The sequence below is a fragment of the Fundulus heteroclitus genome, chromosome 12 (genome assembly GCF_011125445.2).
Source record: "Fundulus heteroclitus isolate FHET01 chromosome 12, MU-UCD_Fhet_4.1, whole genome shotgun sequence".
In the NCBI taxonomy this organism is placed as follows: Eukaryota; Metazoa; Chordata; class Actinopteri; order Cyprinodontiformes; family Fundulidae; genus Fundulus; species Fundulus heteroclitus.
This window is the reverse complement of record NC_046372.1, coordinates 36637975-36650792: the sequence shown is the minus strand read 5'-3', so window position 1 is coordinate 36650792 and position 12818 is coordinate 36637975. Positions and strand designations below refer to the sequence as shown.

Below are 12818 nucleotides of genomic sequence, written 5' to 3'. Positions count from 1 at the left end.
ACTGTGAAAATAGTGATGTTCCTGTAAAGATTTTTTGCAGTTTGGTTTTTGTTGTCACTCCTAAATGTTTCCCATTATCAAACACAAGCTCATATAAAGAAACATAACTTGAATTAATGAATAGCCATTCTTTTCCTAGCGATGATTCCCCTTACTAATTGAAGAAAAGTTACTTACTGCCATCACACTTTTGCTTTACCATGGTGAAATTTTAGCTAGCTCCTCTTTTAGTATTCCCTTAATCCAGGCACCTAAAGTGTTATGCAAGGCTTATTTATGAAATTAGACCATTCCAAAACCCTTTTCAGTCATTCTGAGGGGAAATTGCTATTTAGCCCTGCTTCATAACCCAAGTGTGCTTAAAGTTGAGATAGCAAATTGATGGCCACATAATCCTCTTCAGGATTTTCTGGTAGAGAGGAGAACTGACGGTTCCATGCATTACAGCAGTAATGCATGGAACCATTTTGAATACGTAGAACCTTTTTATTTTATTGTATTTTTATTTTTTGTCTGCACCATCAACACCAAGTCAAATTCCTTGTAAGTGCAAACCTACTTGGCGGTTGAATTTCATTCTGATTCTGATTCTGGTAGAACAGTCCCAGACTGTGTGACTGTCGTTATGATGTCTTTTTGTAATGTGCCAGTTTCACGCCTGATGGACAGCATCAGAACTCACACCTTACAAAAAGTTCATGTTTAGTCTTATCAGTCAACAGAAAAAGTTCCCTGAACTTTGTGTAGATCATCAAAGTGCTTGGTGATCTTTTTGATCAATGGTCGCCCTCTCCTCGGAACTCTCACATGGAGGCAGTTTTTGCTTTGTCTTTTTCTTAGCAATCAATCGTGAATACTGAACTTGACTAAGCAAAGAGAAGTCTGCACTGTTTTAGATGTTGGGTTGGATTCTGCTGCGATCTCCTGAACGAGTGGTTGATGCACTCTTGGAGTAATTTTGGATGGTTGGTTCCTTGTCATAAGGTTCCCCACAGTGTCACGCTTTTCCATTCGTGGATGTTTGACTCTCACTGTGGTTCACTGCAGTACCAGTCCCAGTCTGATCAATGCCAACTACGTTGTTTTTAATCTGTTCTTGAATTTCATTACGTCTGTGCATTTAAATTGCTATTTCAGATCACTAAGCCCACTTCATGCTGTCACACGGGTTTTCAAATCATTTCTCAGTTCTAAAAATCTGACAGCAATCAGCTCTAAAAGTGGCTAGAGAAAAGGTATGCAGTTGATTTCCTTTATCTTGGTTAGTGTAGATTTAACACTGGGGGCACTGTGTTGAACAGCTTTATAATAATAATAATAATAATAATAATAATAATAATAATAATAATAATAATAATAATAATAATAATAATAATAATAATAATAATAAATGTGAGCAAAACCAGGAAAAAAAATCCTGCAAAATATTTTAATGGAGAAACATTCTTACAGCAGTGACTTTATTGTCAAAAAACAAAAATAAATCAAATTGAATCATTTGTGAATTTAGGCTTGTACGTGTTATTAAGTAACTCGCAGTGTAGTCCAGCATGCAGAGTGGTCACAATGCAATCGGAAAGTTGTGGGTTCCAGTCCAGCTTCCTCGTCTGCCACGTGTCACTGTGGCCCCTGGGCAAGGCATTAGGCCCCAATTCGCTTAACAGTGCATGTATTTGTGAATGCAACGTGGTCCTACTGTGAAGCACTTTACGTGCTCATAAAAAGGTGCAGTATTTTTCAGTGCATTTAAATCACTTTTGGTTATTTTTTAATAGAATTACAGAAAAAACATTTCAAGCAAAATTGCGTCTCCAAGAATGAACTCCTACAGAACGACCCAGGTGTTTAAATATAAATCTTCCCTTTTTTTCTTCTTCTGTGCCCCCTCCATTCGCCACAAATGTTCCATTATTAAGAGTTGATTTAGGCCTTAAGAAGTTATTGGCAACTTTGAGTAAAAGACAATGAGCACAAGTGAAATATGACAGCAAATAGCTGTAAGATGATGCTTCACTGCGCCGCTGAACGCACCAAACTCCACCTTAAAAACAAGAGTCTTTGCACGGTGGGGCCGAGGGGGGGCGGGCAGCTGAGAATAGACGGCGCGTCTGTCCTTGAGCTATGACAGCCCAGGGGTTACCCATCTGCACTCCCCGGACCGACAAGGGCTTCAGCGCGTCTTCCTGGCACAATGTTGGGGTTTACGGTCAGAGCTGCGGTGAGTGTCTCGGGTGTTTCTCTCCGGCTCCAGCCGACAGACGCAGGAGGCTTGTTGTTGTTTACGGAGCGCATCAGCCAGTGGCGGAGGAGGAGAGGAGAGGGGTGGGGCGCTGCGGGACAACAACATTATGACGGCGATATAGGTCACCGCGAAAATGCATTAATCTTTCTATCATCTGGACAAATGTGTGCAAGTTTAGATGGTGAATTTTAATTGGCGTGTCATTATAACAGCCCCTACGTGCGTTGCGTAATGTTAGCATAGTGCTTCCGTTAGCTTCGCTTAACGTTAGCTTAATGCGCGTTTGCCGCTGAAGACAGCCTTATTTTGCTACTGAACAGCAAATAATTTAATATTATCTAATGTTTTTTTTAATCATCTGTCATAACAGAATGTGTTAAAACGAACAATTTACGACGTTGCCGCACTCCGCTGTCTGTCACAATGGTTTTATTTTGAAACTGTTAACCGGAAGTTCTATCTTCTATCTTATTCCCACGACCTTGACAGAGGTTAAACATCTGGCCACTAATGTGAAACAATAAATAAACCCTCACATCATCGCCAGTTCCTGGTTACATCCGTTCCATCACATTACAGCTAACAGCAGTAAAAAAAAATTAAAAAAATAAAAATTAAAAAGCCTGTCATAAAGTAGAGTGTCATGTTTTTTTTTTCTTTTCGCTTTGTGGTTTTGTGCTAAAATGTTATTTAACCAGGATAAAACCAAACCAAAAACAAGCTCCTGAAAAGCAAGCCCATCTGCTAACATCGCATAAGGCAACTGATCAGATCTGTTTTGAAAGCGTGCATAAATTTTTTCCTTCCTGTTTTCAACTGAATGCCTTCTTCAAAGATGTTCGCCTCTTTCCTGTGCGGCGGCAGCAACTCCTCTGGGCCTTCAGTGGGAACGCTGCATGGGTTTCCTGGGAAATGTGGAAATGTTAAAACGCGTTCAAGCGATTTGTGAAAGGGACCAGCGCAGACTGAAAAGGCCAGATTATCAAAGACCCTCTGGGATTATTATTTGGAGAAATGTTTTTTTTAATTTATTTTTTTAATAAAAAGCACATCTCGAGTTGATCCGTTCCATTAAGATAATTATGAAGTCCCAGTAATGTTTACTGTAGCACTGCAGCAACAACCACTGCAGCTGCCAAAACTGCTTGCCAGAGAGAATGCCTTATAATGAGCCCGATCCTTACTCGTTAGCCCCAGCGTGCATTTATCTGCAGAACAGCCCGTAGAGTCTCTTTCATTCCTCTTGAAGCCTGAGGGAAATATTTGGACAAAATGCCCTATTGCTTGGCAATCAGAAAGAGAACGCTGTATGGGTCAGCTAAAGTAGTGTTTTGTCTTGCATACATCACCACCGCACCTGCCAATCATGCAGCTATTCAAGGAGATACTGTAAAAAAATGGAGATTTTCTGTTTTTATGTGTGGGGAATGGAGAGGAAAACCACAGCTGTACGCCTCAACTCTAGCTCAAGCAATTAAGGCTGAACCTCTTCCAACTCAAATGCAACTCCACTGTTTTTTAAAGCTAATTGAATTACAGCGTGACGAGCGTGGCCCTCATGAACATGGCACCCACATGTTACCCTGAGGGGCGCAGATGGGTTCCGTGCTTTCATGTGTGTTTGCTTTAGCAACCATCCCACAGTTCAGCAGCGTCATACCTTCTATTTATAAAATGGCAGAGCACAACCCCGGGCCTCCGAACAAACAGTGGAGCTGCTCCGTTTAGCTGTCTCGGTGTCACTTTTCACAGGTTTAGTCGTCTAACACCGAACCAAATGCCTTCTTTAAACAATGAAAACGGGTGTCCACTAATGCGAGTCAAGTTTGTGTTTCAACGCACTTGCGGTGAGGCATGCACGCACAAACATGCTGACACCTTGTATCTTTGGGGGCTGTATGACTTTATGTAACCGGATTACCAGATTTATTTTGTACACACAGATTAAGATATCTGTTGTCGTTTCTCACTGAGTATGTAAAGAAAGCGTCTTCTTATTCTCTCTTACAGCTGCGTCCAGGCATTGCAAATCCATGCCGTTTACTTAGAGCGGTAACGCAGGTCCCAGAGAGGTCCTTTGTGTATCAGGAGGGTCTACCCAAGCTGCCCGTTCCACCTTTGAAGCAAACATGTGAGCGCTACCTGGCCTCCCTGGAGCCTATCGTCAGCGAGGAGGAACTGGAACACACCAGGATGCTGCTACAGGAGTTCCTAAAGGGCGGAGTGGGAGAACGGCTCCAGAAGGGGCTCGAGAGACGCGCACGAAAGACAGACAACTGGGTAGACCTTTGGCTTTGTTTTCGGTTTGGTAGAGTGACATTAAAAGCCTCATTTGGTAGAGATTTGTGATTGCTGCTGGAAATGAATATTTATGGTCCCCTTGCTGCCCACGCACCGTGTCTTGCAGAAGTTTTCATACCCCTCAGACTTTTGTTTTTTAAGTTTCCTTGCAGTACAACTTGTGTTGTACTGTGTTTTGTTGGGAAGTAATGTGATATAACAACAAAAGTGGTGGATAATGATAAGCAATTTTAATAGTTTAATTGTTGTGTAATTTTTTTTTAATAGCTCAACCTCAGTCAGACTGGATGGAGAGCCTCTTTGAAGATTCATTGTCAAATCTTGCCACAGATTCTGAATTGGATTTAGGCTTGGTCTTGGTGATTATCACATTTGAATATGTTTTAATCTAAACTTAGGGTCTCCAACCAGGATGAAGCCCATTTGCAGCCGCTGACTTATGCTTATTTCGATGCAGAAGGAGACTTTTGATTTAAAATTAGGGCAGTATTATTACTGACAGAGTCAAATCGTTTGTCAGTTGAGTCCAAAGGAATTTCCAAAGATAAAGCCATCCATTCATACAGCCATAGTCTTCCACTTATCCAACATCAGGCCATGGTGGCAGCAGGTCCAGGAGGAAACACCATACATCCCTCTCCCCAGAGACATCCTCCAGCTCATTCTGGGGGATCCCGGGGCATTTCCTGATCAGACGAGCCTTTTAGTCCCTCCAGTGTATTCTGGGTCATCTCCCAATGGGACGCGCCCGGAAAACCTTAGAAAGGAAGCAGAGCTTCTTCGCCGGAGCTAGATGCCTTTTGGTAATAAAGCAAATGTGCTGAGATTGACATTAAAATCCTCATATGGAAGAGACCAAACATGTTTAGGGCCATTGATGAATGTCCGACCCAGTCTCTAAACTTCTGCAGCGTTTAACAGGTTTTCCTTTCAGGATTTCCCTTTAGCTCTAGCCGGAGGTTTTCTGTCTCTGCTGCAGTAAAGGATCCCCACGGCATGATCATGCCATCAACACATTTTCACAGGGGAGATGGTGCATTGAGCGCTGTGCCGTTTTCCGCCACATACAACAATATGCTGGCCATAAAGTTACATTTGACTCTCACTTGGACCAGAGCATCTTCCTTCAGATTTTTTAATGCGTTCCCTCAGGACTTCTCATGTTTTCCCTTTCAACAGTGGCTTTCTTTTTATCGTCGCATAGGTGGACTCTATTTTCTAGTTAGGTGATTTTTGAAATTAGTTTTCTTTTGGAATGTATTTTATGTAGAGGGATCGGGGGAAAAATATTTATTCATACAAAATATTTAAAATGCTCTTTCATTTTCCTTTCCCCTCATAATTATTTGTCAGTTTGTGTTGTACCTTTACGCTGAAGTCCACTAAACTACCTCATAGTTTGTAAGTATGAATACTTTTACAAGGCACTGCTCTTTTGAGCTAAGTTATGTGTGGGACTCCAGTGTTTTCAGGAAGTAATTTAGTAATTTTGCCTGATTACATATGTCATATTCTTTCAGAGCGGTCTGTTCAAATATGTCACACTACGTTGTCTGACTTTGGATGTGCGTCTAGGTCTCAGAGTGGTGGATGCAGTCAGCATATCTGGACTGTCGCATGCCCTTAGCCGTCTACACGAGTACCGGAGTCGCCCTGCCTCGAATGCACTTTGAAGACCGACAGGGGCAGTTGAGGTGAGGGACCCAGGAGAAACGTCTTAAGCCAGGGACGACATTTAAAAAGCCATTTCTTAACACTCACAGCTCTGCGTTTTAAACTTCATTACATCTTTGATGTGATTTTTTGAGTTACGATGACCAGATTAACTGAATGTGAGAGGAGATGTTACGCGTTTACCTACAGTATACTTACAGTATAAACAAGCTGGCATTAGGGTGAAGTGAAAGCTGACCCTTGCAGAGTCTCTCCCCTCCGTTCTGGCTATTTAAAGCCCGGTAACTGCTCAGCTATTTTTAACTGCTGTGACACATGGGATGCCATAGTCAGCTCATCATCTCTTAGGTGATGTATAATGACTAACATGTTTAAGATCCATTCAACAGATATGGCAGTGCCTACGTTTTAGGGAAACGTCGATGGCTTTGGTAGTTTAGAATAACATTTATTTATTTGTGTTGATTAATTACTACTACTATTCCTTTATGTTGTTTACACTCCTGTGAAGAGTACCTTTTAATTTCCTCTCTGCAGGTTTGCTGCCAAACTCATTGCAGGGGTTTTGGACTTTAAAAGAATGGTTGACACGTGAGTTTGCATGAAATGACTTCAAACATTGTTTCTGTGCAATTGAAAGATTGTCATCATTGAAACTGGGGTTTGGTCTTAATAAATTGTTCATTTAATATTATGTTGTGTTGCAGTGAAACTTTGCCTGTCCAGTATTTGAATGGAAAGCCACTGTGCATGGACCAGTATTACCAGATTCTGTCCACATGCCGCATTCCTGGACCAAAGAGAGACACGGTGGTGCATTACTCCGCAGGGAATTCACCCCCTACTCACATCACTGTGGTTCACAACTTTCAGGTACATTACAGTCTAGCTAAACATTTGCATGGTCTTTATCTTCACAACAAATGAAAATTTCGACCCCGTGTTTAAATTAACTAGGGATGCACCGATACGAAAATTTGGCCTGATACCGATATTACCATATTCTTCTTCTTGGCCAATCATGCGACTTGTAGTCAGGCTTTTGAAAACTATATGCTGCTCCTGTACCACTTAAACATTAATTGAAACCTTAACTTATAGACAACAAAGACTGAACACGTTTGTATGTTGTTTTGCTGTTTCAGTATGTATTCACTCAGCGGAGCGTTGCGTGGTGCAGTTCCAAGGACCCAGACCGCGACAGAACGCCGTTAATGGGCTGTCTATGAAGCTAATAACAGCTAGTGCTAGCTTACAGCTCTGTTGTCCGAGCGGGTTACAACTTTGCTGATGCACATGAGCTTTATGTTGCTCTCAAACATCCAAATCCATGTCGTACTGTTAGCTTAGCACGTAGCACCGTTACGTTCACGGTCTAATTTCAGCTTAATTTTGGCAACAATGCGCTGACGAGTACTTTCCGGGTTGGAGTTGCTGGCTTCGTATGCTAAGTTACCTCTGTCAGCCTCATTTAAAAAATACACAATCCTGGCTGCGATGCATCACAGTCACATGACCGAACAAAAAAAATTGCATTACCAACACCCCTCTTGAAACTCAGGCACAAAGGACAACTAGATGGAAATAAACATTAGTTGTTAATATCAGCCCGGTTTTACTTATCGGACCGATATGTTAAAAAATCATTACCATTGGCTGATACATGTGTTAATGCCCATATGTTGTGCATCCTGAAAATTAACCAATTATTGCTCTTCCAGTTCTTTGTTTTAGACGTTTATAACAGTGATGGCACCCCACTGACAATAGACCAGATCACCATGCAGCTGGAGAAGATCTGGAATTCCTCTTTACAAACTAACAAGGAACCAATTGGCATCCTGACATCCCAGCACCGCAACACCTGGGGAAAAGCTTACAACAACCTGATCAAGGGTGAGCAGACAATGGGGGTAAAAAACAATCAGCAATATTCTTTATTTATCCTCTTGTTAGAAAGTATGTTTAGAGACAATATTGAATGACCCCAGACAGGACCAATAAGGAGTCGGTCCGTGCCATCCAGAAAAGCATATTCACAGTTTGTCTGGATGCGCCGATGCTCAGAGTCTCAGATGAGATGTACATGAGCCGCGTGGCCGCCCAGATGCTCCACGGAGGAGGAACACGGTGGAACAGCGGCAACCGCTGGTTTGATAAAACACTGCAGGTGAGTTTGAGAGGAATTACTTAATGTCTAAAATGATGAACAGGACTCCGACATTAGCTGAGATTTTCCGTGTACTTGCAAATCATCCCCAGTTCATCGTTGGTGGGGACGGTACGTGCGGACTGGTTTATGAACATGCACCTACTGAGGGCCCACCCATTGTTTTTCTCATCGATTACGTAGTTAAATACATGTAAGTTTCTTTCAGTCATTAGACGAGTGCGTTCTCCTGTTTCTGAACGACCCTCTGCATTGACCTCATGCTTCTATATTTGCCAACAGGCAGAGAGCTGAAATGGTTCGCTCTCCCATGGTTCCCCTGGCCATGCCTCAGAAGCTACGCTTTAACATCACACCGGAGATCAAGAGAGACATTGAAAAAGCCAAACAAAATATGAACATGTGCGTCGATTGTCCAGGAATATTGCTTGTGTTCTGTCTTTGATTACGTCGTCTTCTAACTTCCTCGTGTTGTGCTTCCTCAGAATGGTGGAGGACTTGGATGTGAAGGTGCTCACATTTTCTCATTTTGGAAGAAATTTGCCAAAGCAGTATGGGCTGAGTCCAGATGCTTTTGTGCAAATGGCTCTACAGCTGGCCTACTTTAGGTAAGAAACCTCTTTTTAGGAGACGAAAAATGCTCTGGAAAATAAGTATAACATTTATAATTTGTGTGTGGCTCTTATATTCTAGGATTTATGGTATCTGCTGTGCTACTTATGAGAGTGCAACACTGCGAATGTTTAAATATGGACGCACAGAGACAATCCGTTCAACTACTGTGGACTCGCTTAAGTTTGTTCAGGCAATGCAAGACTCATCTAAGCAGGTATGGATAGACAAACCAGTTAGGGCTTTTTTTGCAGTGCCACCAGAAAGCATTTTGTCTCATAATGACCATAAACGTCATTGTTTTTTTATTAGAATGTCATTTGGTGATGAAACACAAAGTGGTGTTTGAAAGCATATATTTTCTCCCACATGATCCAATACTTTATTGAACCATATTTTGCTGAAATTACATTCTATTACATCTTTGGGCCTGAAACAGAATAATTGTGATGTGGAGGGGAAAGGATGCATGGTTTTCAAAATACTTTACATGTAAAAATCTGAAAAGTGCGGCTTGTGTTTATTCAGTCTCCATAAATCAATACTTTGTTGAACCATCTTTTGCTGTACCGTTTTTTTCCGGACTATAAGGCACACCGGATTACAAGGCGCATTAAATATTCTTCCCCAGTGTTTAATATCACTGATATCACTCTGCACCTCCGCATACACACGTACTCCTTGAGAGGGAGACGAACAAACTATCCGTCTCTGCCCGGAGGACAGAGTAGTTGCTGGCCTACCCTGCCCTGTTTCTAACATAAGGCCAAAATAATAATTACTGTTATATTGAATTAAATTACTTGGTTCATTGTTGCTAGTGCATACTCCAGATGCAGGCTACCTTACATGAATGCACTTCTGCTTTAGACATTACAGTCAGGCACTCTTGTAGACTCCTCAGGAGTTGTGTTACGGGTCGATCAGGTAGTGACACAGCATACCGTAATGCTTTGAATATCCATTGAGCCATTGCTTACCAACTTTGTACTTTTTGTGGCCACTGTACCGCATAAAATTGGTCAGTAAGCTCAACAAGTACAGTAATGATACATAAGGTGCACCGGATTATAAGGCACACTGTTTTTTGAGAAAATTTAAGGATTTTCTCAAGGATTTATGTGTGCTTTATAGTCCAATAAGTACAGTAATTAAGTTATTTTCAGCTATCACTGCCAGCAATTTTGTCCATTCTTCAAAAGTGGTTAAATCAAATTCAGATCGGATAGAAAGCGTCTTTAAACATAAATTTTCACATCTTGCCTCTAAGTTGGATTTAGCTCTGCATTGTAACAGGGCCATTATAAAATAAGAATATGCTTTGATATAACCCATTCCATTGTAATGCTGGCAGCTTAAAAGGCTTTCTTCCATCCGGCAGGTTTTAAGAAATGAAGCGTGTGTTACGTCAAATGTGCAGTATTGGTTTTTCACCGCACATAGTGGTTTGGTTGTTGACAATAAAAGATACATTTTGGTCTTATTTTACCATAGCACTCTTTCTTCTTGTTTGCTGCGTCCTTGTGACAAACTGCAAATTAGACTTCCTATAGCTGTCTTTGTACAGCACCCTTTTTCTTCCCAGTCTTTCGTAAAGCCCAGAATTGTGGAGTCCGCTACCAATTCTTGTAAGATTAACAGATTCTCTCTCCAGTGCGGCAGATTTCTGTCGCTCCTCCAGTTAAACATTGGGCCTCTTGGCATCTTCTCTGATTAGGATTCCCCTTTCCTCGGTTAGTTTAGGTCAGTGCTTCTGAAATAGGGGGGCGGGAAGGTTTTGCAGGGGGTCAAGAACAGTCTTGCCTTTTTTTGTCCAGAAAATACTGGCCTTCTAAATCATTGTAAATGTGACAACAGCACCCCCTGCTGTTTGGTCTGTACCTGCAGTCAGTAGTTCGATGAATACTATTAATAAACTCCTGAAAAAAGTACAAAACTTAATATAACTGAAGTTGGTCTTTAATGTTAATGGCTTGACATTATTTTTGGCACATGAGGTTTATAGCTAGTTAAAATTTGACTTCAGGTACGAGTCGGGCTAAAAGCCATTTATATTACTGTTAATATTATCTAGTTAAAGTGTGGCAATGTTGAAACATTCTACTTGTTAGAAACCATTATTATATGTTAGAAATGAATATATATATACATACACACACACACATATATATATATATATATATATATATATATATATATATATATATATATATATATATATATATATATACACATACATACACACATATATATATATATATATATATATATATATATATATATATATATATATGTGTGTGTTATAAATTCTAAAAGGGATTCTGGGTAATCTTCAGAACGACATCTTTAATGCATTAAGACAGAAAACAATAAAAGTTAAATTTTTGACCCCTTTTGTTGGGATGGGGGTGCTGAAAATGTTTCCTTCTTCAAAGAGGGGCACAACAGAAAACATTTTAGAACCACATGTTTAGGTGGAAGGCCCAATCTTGATAGGTTTGCAGTTGTCTCGTCAAATTAAACTTTCACAAAGCGGACCCTATTTACTCCATATGTGATCTCTGATTTTAGCTTTCCACCGGATTGTATTTTGGAACAACAGAGTGACAATTTGTGTTGCGCTACCACACAAAATCCCCAACAACATACATTGAGGTTGTAATGTGAGCAGGTGTGAAAACGTTCAAGTGATCTGAATACTATATCAAGGCACAGCAAATTTCCTGTGTGTCAAAGGTGAGACGTTTAACTGAGCTGCAAATATTCCCAACAGAACACCGAGAGGCTGGCGCTGCTGCAGAAGGCCGTTCAAACCCACAAGGAAAACACGCTCAATGTGAGAACTGGTGTTCTTAAAATGAAAATAAAAAAAAGCAAAACATGTTGGCTCTTTTCATTTAATTTGTCCACAACACATTACCCTTTTATTTTCAGGCAATCCATGGACAGGCTATTGACAGACACCTACTTGGGCTGAAAATGCTGAGTATTGAAGACCTGACCTCCATGCCTGAGCTGTTCATGGACACTTCTTATGCAGTAGCTCATCATTTTCATCTCTATACCAGTCAGGTATGGAAAAAAAAAATAAACTACAGCCTATTATCCCTGAGAAAATAATTGTTTACATCCCTATTTATTTTTGCATGTTTGCTGTCTCGCGTCTCTATATCCAGGTTGGCTCCAAGACGGACTGCGTGATGTGTTTCGGTCCAACGGTGCCAGATGGCTACGGGGTTTGTTACAATCCCATGGCCGAGCATATCAACATCGCCATCACGGCCTTCAACAGCTGTGAGGACACGAACGCTGCCAACTTCGCCCAGGCTGTAAAGACAGCGTTGTTGGACATGAGAGCTCTCCTCACAGAAACAGCCGGGCCCAGACAGTGATCCCACACATTTAGCCCGGCGCGCCGGTTGTGTGTGTGTGAAGCTGAAACTGAACCGAGTCGTTGCCAGTATTGTTGGCCGAGCGCGAAGCTGGCAACCGGAGGACTAAGAGGAATACGGTTACCAAAGGGGTGGTGGGAAAATACATCATGTTTTGACTGTAAATGCACTGCCTTTAAAAGAAGAAATTATCTATGATAGATGTGTATTTTAAAATATTGTATAAGTGAATGTATTTGTGCAATTTTTCTTTTCTTGGTCTATGTTTGGACGGTACCCGGCGGATCTTAATAGATCCTGGCTGCCTCGGTTTGTATTTTCTTTTCAGGTCAAAACAAAGAGCCTATATTTTAGGTATGTAAATTAAATGCAAAGGGATTTTTCTATGGAATAGAATAAAGGATAATTTTAAGAAACGCACACTAAA

At 41.0% G+C, this 12818-nt stretch overlaps 1 protein-coding gene across 1 annotated transcript; it reads left to right on the top strand.

Annotated features, from left to right (window-relative positions):
* The first annotated feature begins 2061 nt into the window (after positions 1–2061).
* On the top strand, positions 2062–12811 carry zgc:154046 (choline/carnitine O-acyltransferase). Its single transcript, XM_012866270.3, has 14 exons — positions 2062–2218; positions 4253–4522; positions 6119–6237; positions 6755–6808; positions 6925–7090; positions 7939–8113; positions 8209–8387; positions 8480–8580; positions 8670–8789; positions 8873–8995; positions 9081–9216; positions 11773–11835; positions 11934–12071; positions 12176–12811. Exons 1-14 carry the CDS (start codon positions 2192–2194, stop codon positions 12389–12391), a joined length of 1887 nt encoding a protein of 628 aa, XP_012721724.2. The 5' UTR covers positions 2062–2191; the 3' UTR covers positions 12392–12811.
* The last annotated feature ends 7 nt before the right edge of the window (positions 12812–12818 follow it).

Excerpts from the sequence above, each read along its gene's own strand:
- zgc:154046 (XM_012866270.3), top strand. The coding sequence starts at position 2,192 with ATGTTGGGGTTTACGGTCAGAGCTGCG. Across the intron at positions 8,114-8,208 it reads TTACAACAACCTGATCAAGG|ACAGGACCAATAAGGAGTCG; the intron begins GTGAGCAGACAA and ends GAATGACCCCAG. Across the intron at positions 8,996-9,080 it reads CTACAGCTGGCCTACTTTAG|GATTTATGGTATCTGCTGTG; the intron begins GTAAGAAACCTC and ends CTTATATTCTAG.